This window comes from Pteropus vampyrus, unplaced genomic scaffold, assembly GCF_000151845.1.
Source record: "Pteropus vampyrus isolate Shadow unplaced genomic scaffold, Pvam_2.0 Scaffold18, whole genome shotgun sequence".
Lineage (NCBI taxonomy): Eukaryota > Metazoa > Chordata > Mammalia > Chiroptera > Pteropodidae > Pteropus > Pteropus vampyrus.
Genome location: NW_011888799.1, coordinates 8,690,996 through 8,707,597, shown reverse-complemented (window position 1 = coordinate 8,707,597; position 16,602 = coordinate 8,690,996). Strand labels below are relative to the sequence as shown.

General features: G+C 37.6%; 1 protein-coding gene across 2 annotated transcripts; it reads left to right on the top strand.

Annotated features, from left to right (window-relative positions):
• Positions 1-2,505: 2,505 nt before the first annotated feature.
• ENPP5 (ectonucleotide pyrophosphatase/phosphodiesterase 5 (putative)) lies at positions 2,506-11,619 on the top strand. Of its 2 annotated transcripts, none has more exons than XM_011354769.2 (4): positions 2,506-2,700; positions 4,705-5,568; positions 7,592-7,768; positions 11,080-11,619. In XM_011354769.2, the coding sequence occupies exons 2-4, from the start codon at positions 4,740-4,742 to the stop codon at positions 11,505-11,507; spliced, it is 1,434 nt and encodes a 477-aa protein (XP_011353071.1). In that variant the 5' UTR covers positions 2,506-2,700; positions 4,705-4,739; the 3' UTR covers positions 11,508-11,619. The 2 variants fall into 2 exon arrangements, with proteins under 2 accessions (XP_011353071.1, XP_011353072.1); XM_011354770.2 differs by lacking the exon at positions 2,506-2,700 and adding an exon at positions 2,820-3,113.
• The last annotated feature ends 4,983 nt before the right edge of the window (positions 11,620-16,602 follow it).

Genomic DNA, 16,602 nt, shown 5'->3' with positions numbered 1-16,602 from the left:
TGTCATAGATGGTGTCAGTTTTCTTGATTTGAGCCATTTTGATAATAATTAAGGAATTTTTGATCTAGCCTGGGCTATAAAATGAAACATTCTGCTGGCTACATGCACTGAGTTGAATAATGTCCCTCTAAAATTCACATTTACCTGGAACCTCAGAATGTGACCTTGTTGTAAATAGAACCTCTGCAGATATAACTAGTTAAGTTTAGAGGTGGTCTTACTGGGTTAAATTGGGCCTTAATTCCATGACTGATGGAAGCCTATGTGAAGACACAGAGACAAAGAGGACATCATATAACACTGGAGGCAACGATAAGCGCTATGCTGCAATAAACTAAGGAACACTAGAAACTACCAGAAGCTAGAAGAGACAGGAAGGTTTCTTCCTTAAAGCAGAGCTCTGGAGGCAGTGTGGTCCTGCTGACACTTTGATTTCAGACTTCCAGCCTCTAAAACTGAGAGAATACATTTCTGTTGTTGTAAGCTAACCATTTTGTGGTAGTTTGTTACAGTAGCCCTAGGAAAATAAGACACTATAAATATAATTTATAAAATACAATAATACAAAGAAGTTTGTAAGGGTATATTTGACTTATATAAGGCTTTCAGTGGATAAAATCATAATTGTTTGTGTGAAGATATAGTTCTAATTAGTATACATATATTCTTAGCAGCTAAATTACTGATAGACATAAAAATACCTGGACTGTCTTTGAATAATCTATAATTCATCTTTTTACTCATTGGACTGAACTTCTACTAATGAGTCCAAATCAGTGAAGACCTACTATTTATCAAGAATTAAGGTTCAGTCCAGAACCAAACCCAAAGGTTCCTAATGCATGGCTGATAAATATGTGAGACACACATTTTTCAGAATGTTCTATAAAGGATTAAGAGTTACTTTCTTTTAGTTCAGTCATTTGTGGTATAATATATTATTGTGAACTTACAGATTTTTAAAATTGTAAAATTATTAGTTCATTTTCCCTATCATGCGGTATAGACCAGTTTTGAAAACAAAACTTCTGTGGCAGAGCCAGTCTTGGCTATTTCATAAGGAACAGACCATATTTCAGTTTCAGCACAAACTTCTTCTGGCTCCTGAGGAAGAAAAAACTATTCTAAGATCCCTATTAGACTTCCTTAGGCAGGCAGAGGGATCCCCATCCCTACGCCAAAACCTGTGAAAAAGGTTGATTCTTCTGTCACTCCATTATTCAGAAAAAAAATTATTAGCCCAATGATAATTATATTAGTTCAATAATACAAAATAAAGGAAAAGCTACAGTCAATATCAGTTTGTGGCTTATGCTAACATAATTTGCTGAGTAGTTATTGCAATTGAACAGAAATTCAGGTAACAGGCGGGGCAGGAGGGGTGGTACAGATGTGTAAGCAAGATTTCATGTTTGTATAATCATTCTTCTATCTACACTATTTAAGCCTCATTTTTTCCCCCATTAGCAACATGAGTTACATTAACAAGCCCACCAATCGAACACTAGATATCATTATATGGAGCTCTGGGAAGTGCATGTGGCACTCACTGAGCCCCTCACGAGTCATCTTCCGAGTACTGTGGTTAACGGCTGTGCCATGCCTATTTTACAGGGGTAGCTGGAGAATACAATCGTGCCTTCCACAAAAAGTTTGCAGAGCAAGGCAGTGCGTCATCTGAACAGAGTCCAGCAATGTTCAGTGACCTGTGTAAAAGGCCATTTTTCCTACCTCCACTCTCTAATCAGCATAAGCTGTTCTTTGAGTGTTTTAGGAGAACGTAAGGTTGGCCTATTTTAGGGGGGATAAGGTTTGATAATGTGGGACCACCCGTTCCAAGTTTGGGCAATTTCAAAGGACCAGGCTTTGGAGACTAGGAACGACCTGTACAATTTCACTGTCACTGGGTCTGACTAAACACAGAAACCAGCCTCCCTTTTAATCTCCATCCCACGTGTGGAAAACCATAAACTGAAGAGTGCCCAGATGCACAAACTAATAAAGAAAAAGAATTAAAGAAAATTTCGTTCCAAAGACATCCTGTAGTGTTCCTTAGGATAAAGCCCAGGGTATAGTGTCACCAGTTTGTGATTAAAAAAAAAACACACACACACACACACACACACAAACACTTGAGAACAGATAAGAGAATAAAAGTCGTATTTAAGAAAAATAGTGAGCACACAAACTCCTGGGATCGCGCGTTACAGCCTCTCTGCATCGATGACTACAGCACTACTGCCCGTCTAGAAAAGGCACACTGCGGAAAGGCTTGGTGACCAGGCAGAGAGAAAACTTCAGCTAGGAGTCTTCGTCTCCTAGTCCCTCGAGTTTCCCAGCTGGGCCCGCGCAAGCCCTTTGCTCTGGAGGACATCGGCCCACTCCATCCTCTAAACTCTGGCAGCGCCCACCCTGCTCCCGCTGATTGACAGGCGATGCAGCGACTCCCAGGAGCCCCCCAGAGATAACAATCTTTACTGTAGCCAATGAGGTCCAAGAGGCGGGGCCTGCAGCAGGGAGGAGGTGCTGGTCAGGTGCTCTGCTCCGAGGTTGCGTGCAGGTGTGCGGCTGCGGGTCCAAGAAGTGCCCTTCGCTCCCGACACCTCACGGCTATTGCCGCGGGTCTGCCGGAGGGAGCCTTCTCCAGATCTCCCCTCCCATTGCCCCAATCCAATGCGGACTGACCCGGTCGCTACGAAGGTAAGAGTCCAGGGGAGTGGGCAGATTGCCTCCAGGGGACCCACACGACTCCTGTGGGTTCCCCAAAACTCTCCCCCAGTTACACTGCGCACGCGCGCACGCACACACACACACACACACACACACACACACACACACACACACCACATTAGGACATCTGTCGGCCTCGGTGGGCGTACCCTACGCTGCGACCCTTCCCAGTGGCTAGGATGGAATGCCTGTGGAGAAGATGGGGCGAAGCATCGCCCCCTTTTTGACGTCTATTCGTTCTACACACACATACTCCTCCTCCACTTTCTCTATTCTTCGCGTTCTTGGCGCCCCTTCCCTACAGATTTACAAGGCTGTCTGTGGGGGAAGGATTGCAGTGGAGGAGGAATTGGAAAACAGCCCAGTGAATTCTGGACCCAGAGGTAGGGATTCCGCCGCACTGTGCAGTATTTTTTTGTATGAAAAAGAAAGAAATCTGAGATTTCTTTCGTCCCACCCCCACCTTTGTTTATTGCTTCATGTAATGGATGTGATAACGTTGGTTCTGCTTACCAAACATTCCTAAGCTTTAGACAACACTTAGCTTTTGTTTTCCTTTGTTTTGCTTACCATAGCTGCTCAACGATTTACTTAGAGGAAAATCAGGTGTTTCAAATAGTCGATTCTTTTTCTAGTCTTATATTTGATTCATATTAGTCTTGTCTTAGGAAGGTGAAGGAGCGGGAGAATGAGGGAGGAACCACCATCTTCATCCACATATGTTAGTAAATATATTTGCATTTCCCTACTGGAACTGATTGTTAATGTTCCTTCGAATTGGAAACATTATTGCCATTGGAGAATTTTTTAAATTTAATTTTGAACGGTTGTCTGGAGACCAATACGTAAGACAATTTCAGTTTAAGTGGTGTTCTAGGTATAGTGAAATCATGATTTAAAAATAAACAATACAGAATTATTGGACAGGAAAAGGAGAGAACAATAAATGCTTGATTTGCAAGTCCTATGAGAATTGACAAAACTTCCTTATGTATTGTTTCTCCATATTGCCTCTTATTAGCTTTCTTGAATAGAATAAAAACTTTTTTAGAAATATACGGAATTTTTTTTAAAAACCAATAGCCTTGGTCCAAAGAGATTATTTAACTTGGGAAGTGCCTTTTCTACAGGTATCACTGACAAGATTAAATGTAACAAATTTTGACATTAGGAAGGTCAACATCAAATTTCAAAATTGGGTTTCTGTTTATACTTAGTTGAGAATCTGTTTAGAGAAGGCTGTGACTTGATTATTAAATGAATGTAGATTACACTTCACAAATACATTTGAATGTCACAAATTTGATGTCACTTCAAGAAACCAAGTTCATTTATTTTTTCCTCTCTAGTAACATCTCTAACCACGATAAACCAAACATAAGCCTTGGCTTTGAAAAAGCCAAGGTGTATACACACACACACACACATATTAAATATATATGGACATATATATTTAAAAGCATTATTGGATTTGCTAATGGTACTTCCTTGTTGCTAGGTTCCTACAGTTGGTCTAAACACAATGATACCTATGTTCACAGGTATTTTTCACTTGGAATCTATATGATTTTATTAACCAATGTGACCCCATTAATTTTAATAAATATATATATATATATGTTCACAGGTCTTTGGCTACAGAAGTCTGAGTCAATCTGAAAATGTTTCTAAAAAGTCGTATGTAAATTATGTCATATTTTAAAATGACATTTGGAAGCTTATTTAAGTAATTCCTTTGAGGAATGTTTTGATTTTTGATAAATTCTTGGAAAGTTTTTAATGCAACAAAACTTCTTAGCTTTATTATGCAGGTAGCCCCAGGTCTGTTGTTTAAGATGGAGTTCTACGACGTAATCCTTTTGGGCTATAATTTATGATATAACTGGGATTACTAAGCATCATCGCTCTCAGTTTTGGGTAAAGTATACAAAACAAAATTATTGTTACTAATTTATATATTTTTTTTTTATATAGATCATCTTACATTGAACTGATCGAGTACTTTGAATATGACTTCAAAACTCCTCTTGGAGGCCATCATACTTGCTGCATTAACACTTTCAATTACATTTTCTCTTTCACCAGACCAGCAAAAGGTTCTACTAGTTTCATTTGATGGATTCCGTTGGGATTACTTATATAGAGTTCCGACACCTCATTTTCATTATATTATGAAATATGGTGTTCATGTGAAGCAAGTTACTAATATTTTTATTACGAAGACCTACCCTAACCATTATACTTTGGTAACTGGCCTCTTTGCAGAGAATCATGGGATTGTTGCAAATGACATGTTCGATCCTATTCTGAACAAATCTTTCTCCTTGGATAACATGAATATTTATGATTCTGAGTTTTGGGAAGAAGCAACTCCAATATGGGTCACAAATCAGAGGGCAGGACATACTAGTGGTGCAGCCATGTGGCCCGGAACAGATGTAAAAATACATGAGAGCTTTCCTACTCACTACATGCTTTACAACGAGTCAGTTTCATTTGAAGATAGAGTTGCCAAAATTATTGAGTGGTTTACATCAAAAGAGCCCATAAATCTTGGTCTTCTCTATTGGGAAGATCCTGATGACATGGGCCACCATTTGGGACCTGACAGTCCACTCATGGGACCTGTCATTTCAGATATTGACAACAAGTTAGGATATCTTATACAAATGCTGAAAAACGCCAAGTTATGGAACACTCTCAACCTAGTTATCACAAGTGACCACGGAATGACCCAGTGTTCTGAGGAAAGGGTAATAGAACTTGACCAATATCTGGATAAAGACCACTATATCCTGATTGACCAATCTCCAGTAGCAGCCATCTTGCCAAAAGAAGGTAAGTCTGACAGAGTGGTGGTCTGAGACTAGGTCTGCGCATGCATGCCCAGTGCCACTGAGTGGGGAATTTTTGTTTCTATGCCTTTAAAGTATGCTCGCTCGTGTCATGGTAATAGTATGGAATTTAATATTCAGACTCTGAAAAGATAAAATCTCACTCTTTTTTTTTTTCTTTCTTTTGTTACCGAACTGAACTTGGGTTCTCTTCTTGGTGAGCAGGGAACTAGATATTACACCAAGAGTGATTGCCACACAAAACAAAATTTATTTGCAGCAGATAAAAAGCCTATAGGGGATACTTTCCAAAGCTGTGGTTCCTGGAAGTGGAGAGCCCCTGTGCTTTTATCCTGTCAATTAATACATATTCATGATGGAAATTTTCATCATAGCATGTAAGGGGGTGGTGTCGAGTTGACACAGGCGCAGAAGCAAGGAGGTCATGCCTCTTCATGGGCACATGTTCAGAAAATAGTATCCAAACTCCTCCCAAATGTGGGGATTTTACTATTATAATGAGCTCTTGGTCACCTTAAATTCATAATAGCTACCCTAAGCAGTTTGAGCTAGTTCTTTTCTTGCTTCTTTTGGGAGTATCTGCAGGTGCTTATCTGAAGGAACCAGCTAAGCATACAGGATGCCCCATATTTTCCCTGGAAAATATGCTAACAGGATATTATTTGCTCTAACCACCAACCTGATGGTATCACTTGGAGTCTAATTTTTCACTCTTTGCTAGAATATTGCAATTGATGCTCTCTATGTATTTAACTATTTGGAATCATCAAATATGATGAAAATGACAGCTTTCCTTCTCAGAAAACTTGAGATGGGTAGATACATACAAAATTTGCATGCAATTACAGTTATTTCAGGCCCTAAATCTTTCTATAGAGCCTTAGTTAGGCCCTGCTCCATTAGAAAGCAATGGAGTGTGGGAAGGAAAAAGCTTTGGTCAATGTGAAATTTCTTTTTCTTATGTATAAGTAGAGGAAGTAATAATACCTTGAACTTTTTATAAACCTCTCCTGTAAGCCTCATACCTGTCACCTACATGTTACATCCCCAGATCTCAATGTATATGCAGAGCAAGACTCAGGCCTGCTCTTCTGACTTTTATTTTATCACCTCCTAGGGCTGGCTAGGTGTCAAATGAGAGAACAGTTTTTGGAAAGCTGAATACTTCACAAATGAGAGTTCTGTCCCTCCTAGGGGAATTAAGAGGATCATAGAAAACTGACTGTTAAAATATGCATGTCCACCTACACGTAAACTTTTCAACAAATTCGATATAAACCAGCAAGCTTTTTGTTTTTTAAGAAAATCACATTAACTCTTCCATTTTCCTTATAAAATTGGTATGGTGTTGCCTTATGTGGGAGGCAGGGAGGAACCCCCACCAAATAGATTTGAAAAACAAGAAAAGGAGTGACTATGGTACCCAGGTTTACTGCATTTGAAGTTATAGAGAGTACGTTTATAACACCTCCAGGGTTTTAAAAAACTTTTCTGTTATAGTCTGCTTTCCCCCTCTAGGCCTTTCCAAGCCCTCACTCTCCACTTTTCATATTTTCTTACCTAGAGATTCTCTACTTTGCACTCCTAACTACCAATGTAACTCTTAGTTTGGGTATTGCAATGCCCTAGACATTTTACTTAGCACCTAAGTATGTACATGACTAATTAGTACGTGTGTGTGTGTGTGTGTGTGTGTGTGTGTGTGTGTGTGTGTGTGATTAAGACATCTCAAATTAGAGATTTCTGGTTCTAGAAAATGTTCTCTTAATTCTATACGGTGAACTTACTTACAAGAGAAGATGAATTATTTCTGTTTCTCCTTTCAAGATTCTTTCCTCAAGATGGGAGTTCCAAAGTGTCTGGCTATATTTCATTGTGTGTAGCTTGCTGGCTTTTTACTTCAATGGAGTGTCAGCATCGATTGACCTCTATTGCCATGACTGTTTCTTTGATTGTGACTGCGAGTGTCTTATTCTGAATGCCTCATGTTCTCCCTTCTCTTTTAGGTAAATTTGATGAAGTCTATGAAGCACTAGCTCATGCTCACCCTAATCTTACTGTTTACAAAAAAGAAGAGATTCCAGAAAGATGGCACTACAAATATAATAATAGAATTCAACCAATCATAGCAGTGGCTGACGAAGGGTGGTATATTTTACAGAATAAGTCAGATGACTTTCTGTGTGAGTATATTACAGTATTGCTTTTCATTCTGCATCTTCGTTTGCTAAAGTGTGTGCTATGGATGATACAGCCAGCCATTTATTTTCCTGTTGAATAACTAGTATCATACATTAATAGCAAATTTAAGATTCTTGGAGCTTTAAAAAGAGGTAAACTCCTAAAAGTGAAATATTTACTTCTCTTGAAGCCATTAGACCAAAAATATGCACAGTGACCTATATGGCTAATTATAATCATTATGTTCTTGAGAAAAACATAACTGAAATTTATAAATTGAATTATTCTGTATCTGTTTTATATTCTGACTTCATAAGAATTTAATCTCTATTTTTATTTGAAATTGCAGCTTTCTAGTTTGTTTTTTTTTTTTCTCCCTTCTGGCTTTACCAAATATAGGCCAGCTTTGATCCTTGGAAACATTTCTAAAAAGAAGTGAATGTCATGGAGAATAATAATATATCAAGATGTGTTTTCCTAATACCTAGTAATATAATTTTGGAGATATTGCCACTGATTAAATTTAGAATATGATGGAACTTCCTTTTAAAATTCAAATGCACAAAATAAGGCAAAAAATAAATAATTTTCTCTTTTTATAAATAGCTTTGGAAAAATCATGCCCAGTATTTTACTTATTGTGTCTGCCATTTGCATATTTGCTCCCAAGCTCCCTGTCCTTTCTCTGCTCTACTTTGTGTCACCAATGACAAACCCTACAGACTAAATTCCCCAGGCTCCTTTGCAAACTGGTTTCTGGTTAGGTTTGACTTATGGAAAAAGACCCTGGCAGAAATTTGAAAGCCAAGAGGAAGGGAGAAGCTGGGGTATTTGTCCTCAGGCTATGTCTCTAATGATGGCTTCATTTCTTCTGTGATCTCAGCTCCATGTGGACAGTGTCTTTCTCTATGGCCTCAGCTCCTTCTAAGTGGCCCTGTCTTTTCGGCTCTGGTACCACCACCTCTTCCTCTGTCACTCCATCCCTGGGGGCCGTACAGGCTCTCACTGTTCCTAATCACTGAATAAGGTCATCCCATGTTTGCTTCTCATCTCTTCAACCCTTTTATAACTAGTCCCCACATTAAATTCCCTCTATTAGACTACCTGGCATGAGTTTCCTGATTGATTTAGGTAATAGTATGCACTACTGATCAAGTCACTGGAACTTGTTTCTACTCTGTTACTTGAATATTGAAGGAATCACATTGTGTATATATCAAAGACCAATGCACTCCTTCCCCCGCCCGCGCCCCCGCCCCCCCCGCCACAAATGCTTTTTTTGGGCATTGGTCCTTGATATATATTAAGATGTACAAAAATGTCCCTTTAAGTAGAACTGGGTTCCTATCGTGTTAATTGGGGAAAAGAAAAGCGGTTGCCTGACAATGGCACTTGTAATATGTATATAAGTCATAGTGATAGATTATGTCATATAATTTCTATAGGTACATGGTTCCTGGTTCTTAAACTGGTTTTAAATACAGATAATGATCTTCAAACCAATATTTAATCACACCAGGGGAACTGTTTTAAGAAGAACTTTAAAAATGATTTCTTTGGCCATGAGAATAATTGCCACTTTTTCGTGTATCATGCAGGTAGCTCCTATGCTAGATGGGCTACTCAAAACTTCACAGTTAAAATGAATGTAAGGGGCTCTCTTGAAATTTGGTTTGGTGAGCTACAAATATACAATGGATCAGTGACATCTATTTTTGACAGAAAACCTAATGCTCCTATTTACATTATGTTCATTTATTCAACAACATACTAACCACTGCAGTCCTCCTCAGCCTGATTTCTGCAAGAGATTAAGCTCTAATGTCCAAAAGCAGCAGTTCTCTAAATGTGTTCCCTGGGTCCGCAGCATCCAAATCACTTGGGAACTTACTAGGAATGTAAATTATTTTGCCCAACCCAGACCTGAATTAAAAACTGTGAGAGTAGGGCCCAGCGATCTGTTTTTACATGTCCCCCTCGCCCCAGCAGTCTCAGACACATTGAAATTTGAGAACCACTGCCCTAGGCATCCCTTATTAAATATTGCCTACTGGATCAAGCGTTGATGCTAGGGGCTACCACTTCAAAACATGGGAAAGGTTTTATAAGTCATAATGACTTCATTTCAAATCTAATTTTCTAGTAAAAAGTGAGATATAAGAGAATTATCTTATATCTAAGGGTCTAGATACCAACTTTTAGAAATGAACATAGCAATCACCCAATTACAAATTATATAATGGCATATTTCCCAGTGTTAATGTTAGCACTTAACTAAATAGAATAGCACAGTACCCTGTCAGATAATTATAAATGAGTTCATAAAACCAGCATTATTTTTCCTTGAATAAATTTGAAAGAATCATGACATTTAGAAAGACTTCTTTAGATGGATTTGGCCAGGCATATTTGGAGTTACTTTGAGGAGATGACTATGGGTCAGTTTATGACTTTTGGAAAAATTGATTTAGGATTTTTTTTAATGTTGTGTTCCCATTGCATATTTCTCTGTAGTGGTATAGGTACTAGAGACTGATTTGCTAGTCATTGTTCTCACCACCTTTAAAATAAAGACTGTCGGTTTTCTTAGGTTGCCATCTTAGCTGCAGTAGCTCCTTCCCCTTTGCACCCTGATATTATGCTAGGCACACATGCCTTTAAAATGTAGCTTTTATTATTCAGGAGTTTTCATCCTTCAATTTTGTATCACTTGATAAGTCAGAAAACTCCTCAAGTTTCTATTTTATTTGTATCTGTACTAAAGCACACAATGCTAAGTTGGGTCCTGATTTGAACCACCAAAGTCAGGATTTTACCCACAAGTCTTGACCTTTATTTTTCAGTAGTGGACTGTAGCTGTCACTAGAGGTTTGGTTTTTGTGATGTCTTTTGTTTTTCTTTTTTATTGTTTTTCTCCTTTTGTTAGTAATTATGAATTCATTATCTTCATGACTAAAGAGCAATAATCTTTAGAACAATAATTGGAACATAGTAGTTACCTATTTGCTATTAGTTTACCTGCCACCAAAAACAAATCAGTTTTATTTTCCCCTGACTTGGCTCAGCTTTGCTCTTTACCTTTCTTCCTCTGCTGCTTGGCCTTTGAAAAAGATCTGTGATCATTTGACTTTTCACTTCCTGAAATGAATTGTGATGTTGACAACAGCAAAGATTGTCTTTAAATGATTATTTTATTTTAAAAGTCGAATTGGATAGAATTTGTGTTGACTTGTTCAGACTTTGACAATACAACAATTATTTCATCTTAATGCCTTCTGGCTGGCTAACTTATTCATGCATTTTATCTTTACAGTAGGCAACCACGGTTATGACAATGCGTTAGCAGAAATGCATCCAATATTTTTAGCCCACGGTCCTGCCTTCAAAAAGAATTTTTCAAAAGAAGCCATGAACTCCACAGATCTTTATCCACTGCTCTGCCACCTCCTCAATATCACTTCCATGCCACATAACGGATCACTGAAGAATGTCCAGGATCTTCTCAGTTCAGCAGCTCCAAGACCAATTCCTTACACACAGAGTACTACGCTCCTCCATGGTAGTGTCAAACCAAGAAAATATGAGCAAGAGGAGTCATATGCTTATTTCATAGGGATCTCTCTTGGTAGCATTATAGTTATTGTATTTTTTATAGTTTTCATTAAACATTTAATTTGCAGTCAAATACCTGCCTTACCAGATATGCAGGCTGAAATAGCTCAACCATTATTACAAGCCTAATGCTACTCTGAAGTGGAGATTGCCTAATTATGGCAGTGCTTAAAGGTTTCAATTTCTAGGAAACCACTTTCAGACATTCGCACAGACCATTGAGCAGTTACATGCATATACAGACACAGCCTGCCCCTCTCTCTCCCTCTCTCTCTCTGTCTCTCTCTGTCTGTCTCTGTCTCTCTGTCTGTCTCTGTCTGTCTCTGTCTCTCTCTCTCTCTCTCTCTCTCTCTCTCTCACACACACACACACACACACACAGGAATACACACAAACGGACCAAAATACATATATCTGCAAATAATTAAAAATGTGGAATTATGTTTCCATTTTCCTTTCTGGTCCAGGGGTAGATAAGATCCTGCTTTATTTGTACTTGGCACATATAATGTATATATTTAGTAACTTTGCACTATTTAAAGTATATATTGCACTTTAAATTATTCTCCTAATGGGTACTTTTATGTGAAATGCACTTTATTGACAACTATCCTATAACTTGATTGAAAAAGACAACTATTTGCACCCATGTCACAGAATACTTGTTATTTGTCATTCAAACCGAATGAAATTCTAATATTTCCTGATTAATATAGAATCTATCTCTTTAAAGTGGGAGAGCAAGAAAAAGTGAAAACTGTTGAAAATTAAATTTGTACATTAAATTTTGGAGAGATGCATTCCTAACAGCAGGACGAATCTATGGGCATTCCTTGTCATATTTCTTTCCAAAGGACATGGGTTTTCATTTTATTTTCCCCAAAAGGTTCAATTACTGACACATTTATTCTAAATATATTGTTTCTGTCATAAAATCATGCGGCTGTATTTCCTGATTGGTCATTTTACTCTAATTTTTATAACACCATAAATATACATTTCCCTCTGTAGTCCAGCAGTGGCCTGGATTATAGAGATAAAACATGATCTCAGCAATGTTTTCTCTTGTTCTATAATTATTTGCTTCTTTGAAAACTAAATCACTATTAATCACATTAAAAGTTAAATTAGGTAAAAACAATGTTTGTTTTCTTTCTGGTAGCTCATAGTAACAGAGCACAAGCATCTTTTAGATACAAATATTTGAAGATCCAGACTTGCAAGAGAGCATAAACTCAAAGTGTAGGCCACTCAGTCCTTGTAGAGCTTGGGGGAAAAATTAGGCCCATAGTACACAGTGTACCCAGAACAGTGCTGAAGGGTGCATAATAGCAAAAACTAGCAAAATAACTCCTAGAAGTAACAGGTGTTGAAATAAGAAGAGCTGAGATTGTAGCTTTGTTTAATGAAATATTGGAACACCTGCTCCCCAGGTGCTCAGTGGAATCAAAGATGAATCCAAGTTCACAAATAGTCTTTTCCTCCTCGGTAGTTTTTCACCTGCCTGGTCATTTCAGTTCCTCTCATTCCAACCACCTAGAGGACCTTTTAAGTAGCCGGGTTGGAGAGAGGGAGATGTTACCTACGGTTTCTTAGAAGAAAGAAGAAGCCTCAGAAAGAACAGTTTTCTTTGAGGAAAATAGAAGCCAGTTTATTATAGACACATGGCCCATAGAAAGTACTGTGATTTCATGTATATTTATATATCAACTGACTAATTGGAAAAGTGGAAAAGGCATTTCAGAAAGAAAGGATAACTTAGATTTAAAGAATAAAAATGGCATGGTTAAAAATACAATTGAATGTAAGTGCTTCCTAAAATGAGGTGGCTTAATTATTTTTAAAATGATACCAGTAAAAAATGTTAGCACCTCATTCTCATTTTATGATATAACCTCTTAATAGGATAGAATGGAATCACTGAAAATAAACTATGGATTCAAAAGCTGAGAAGTTAGATGGTAGGTAGCAAACTCCTCAAGAAATCTGAACTCTAGATTAGACATTCTAGAATATGACCAATCACATTGGCTTGCTTTGTAGCTATGAACTTACCTGTGTGATTGAGATGCCAATATAACAACTAAAAGATAAAATTTGTCTACTTAAAAGCATTACTATTCAAGTGCTATCTGTACATTTAAATTAATTGTTTCATTAAATTCATTTTAGAAGGTGCTATTACCTTAGATAAAAGTAAATTCTGTAACTTTGGTGAAATCATTAAAATTCTGATAGTAAGATTTTATTATTGAATGGTTTCTTCTATTTAGAGAAACTTATTTTCCTGTAAAATATCAGCAGGAGAGTTTACCTGAAGGAAAATAAAATTTTAAACTTTGCTGTGAAAATCTAGTCACTTATCATCCTTTGATAGCTTTTTTGTTGTTTTGATTTTACCTGCATGCATGTCTTCATGCTCATACTTTGTATACAGTGAACAAAAATTAGCACATAGATGTAAAATTTAGGCTAGCTAATCTTACTAATTGAAAATAATTTTAAAAAGGTCAGAGGAATGGAGTTCTCCCCAGCCCACCCTTTTTGCTCAACATCTTCCATCAGCTATTTTGTACAATTAATTGATAAAATTCTTTTCTTATTCAGTGTGTTTTGCAATTTCTCCCTTTACCACCTGCCATTTAACTTTAAAATTGCTGAAAATGAATGAATAAATAAATTTAAAATTGCTTTTCAGGGGGTGGCTCCATAGTGTAGTGGTTAGTACATCTGCTTTGCATGCAGAAGGTCCTGGGTTCGCACCCCAGGTGAAGCCGCAGACCATATCATGGGGCTGCCAGGCCCAGCGGTGCCAGGCCCAGGGGCGCCAGGCCCCTGGAGGCCCCAGACCTGGGGCTCACCCCGAGAGCATGTGGGGAGGGAGGAGATAGCCTGCTTTTAGAGATCCAGTTCTAAAGGGGAAATGGCAACATCCATGGGTCAGGGGTGGAAGTGGGGCAGGGGGAAATAAAGAGGGGGAAAAAATTGCTTTTCAAAATGCTTTCTGACCTCTTAAGGTAAAACTAGGATCCTATTATTAGTTTCAGTTTCTTAAAAGAAGCTATCATTTCTAGAAAATCCAATAAAGATCCTAGTTCTTCTAGTTCTGATTTTTTTCAGCTATCCATTAAGAGTGACAAACTCAAGAGGCACAGAGCCAGGGACCATTCAACCCCCTGATTAAACAAGGGCTCTTAAAAGCTGTGAAGTGACTTTCATGACATAATTGTTAGTGCCAGCTGGTGTCGGGATCCAGGTATCTTGATCCAGTTTGGTGGTTAGGACATCAACATAATGACCTCTGAAGAGACACAATTCAGCCTGTAATGGGCAGGTAATGCAAAACAAAAATAATAAAAGCTCCTGGAAAAAAATGAGAAGCTGTACAAGAAAATGCATTGACATAATATTCCATTGTCATTCAAAAAGGTTGTCAGGGTTGCTGTTGAGAATTCTTTTGTCAATTTCTCTCTCTCCCCTCTCCTTTTCCTCCTCCACCCACTCCAATAACATATGTTTTTAAATCCTCAGTTCCCTGAAATTTTACACTAAGAGAGATACCCCATTTGTCACTCATGGTTCCCTTTCATTTTAAATGCTCATATCTTTTTTAGTCTAACAAGTTCTCATAGTTTATTTTAGTTTATATTTTCCTTAAATCCTTTTTCTGTTTACCCTTTTTGGCGTGCCTATTAGTTGGATGTTGAAACTTCTGAATTGGTTGATTGTTCATCTCAGTATCTTCTAGCTCTTCTTTCTGTTACACCATTTGAGATACTCCATCTCCAAGGCTTAGCCCTTTAATTTTTTTTACATATTTAAAGTTTTTATTTTTCAAAGCATTTTTTGTTCTGTTTCTTCGTAATATGTATTGTTATTTTAACTTTTTTATTGAAGTAAAACATTCAGAAAGTATACAAATAGTAAATGTGGCCAATTACTAATAAATGAGCAAATTCAGGTAACTTTACTTTAGAAAAGAAATAGAAGATAGAACATGACCAGCACACCAGAAAGACCCCTTTAAGACTCTTCCCAGTCACTACCTCCTCCCTCCTGCTTACAGGTAACCCTTTCCTGACTAGGAACACAATAGAAGTTTCCTCTATTTTTAAATTTTATCTAAACGGAATCATACAGTATATATATTTTGTTTGGCTTTTTCTCTCTCAAGATTATGTGAGATTCATCCATGTTCTGTGTGTAGCAGTGGTTTATTTTCAGTGCTTCATGAAATTATGTGAATAGACCACAATTTATGTATTGTTTTTGGATATTTGGATCATTTGCAGTTTGATGTTACTAGAAGTAATGCTGTGATGAGCATTGTTTTACATGTCTTTTGATGTATATGTGTATACATTTTTTGTCAGATATATTATATGGATCTACTGTTTAACCTGGGTTTTCCCCAAATCAGAGTCTGAGACAAAGGCTTGTTATGCAGGCAATTTATTTGTGAAGTGATCCCAAGAAGCAAGCATGAGGGACAGAGCATGAAAGAGAGATGCAGAGAAAGCATATACATATATAAGTTAGAGAATTGGCCACTGTTATGAGTGACTGGTGCTCAATCCCACGGGGCCTTTAGAGGAACCTTATGAAATGTATCTCAGAACTGACTGTCTGAGCAATGGAAGAAGGAAGCAAAGCATGTATCCACTTCCAAACCCACATGGATATTAACTCCAAGTACTTCTAATAGTACATGCACAAATGCCAAGTGTGATATCAGGCATCCAATGTCATAGTGTCTGGGCCAGAAAGAAAGAGACTAATCATTGTTAGGTTGCATCTGTGGGAAGCTGGTTTAAACCAGGATAAATTGGAGTAAGGGGTGGGTTGAATGGATTTGAGGTGGTATATAAGACATGTCTAACACACCCACATATGTATGTATTCATCATTTCAACAAAGGTCATCAAATCTGTTCATCTATTTGTCTATCCTTGTGTCACCAGCATACTGTTTTAATTATTGTAACTTTATGATGGCTCTTGACATCTGGTAGAGTAAGTCCTATCATTTTATTTTTACTCAATTGTCTTGACTCCTTACATTTCTACAAAATTTGGAGTCAGCTTCTATAATTCCATGAAAAATAAAACTCTGCTGGAATTGCTTAGATGCATGATCAATTTGAGGAGAATTGCCATCTTTACAATACTGAATCATCCAACTTATAGACATAATATAGCCTTCATTATTTTGGTCTTAATTTCTC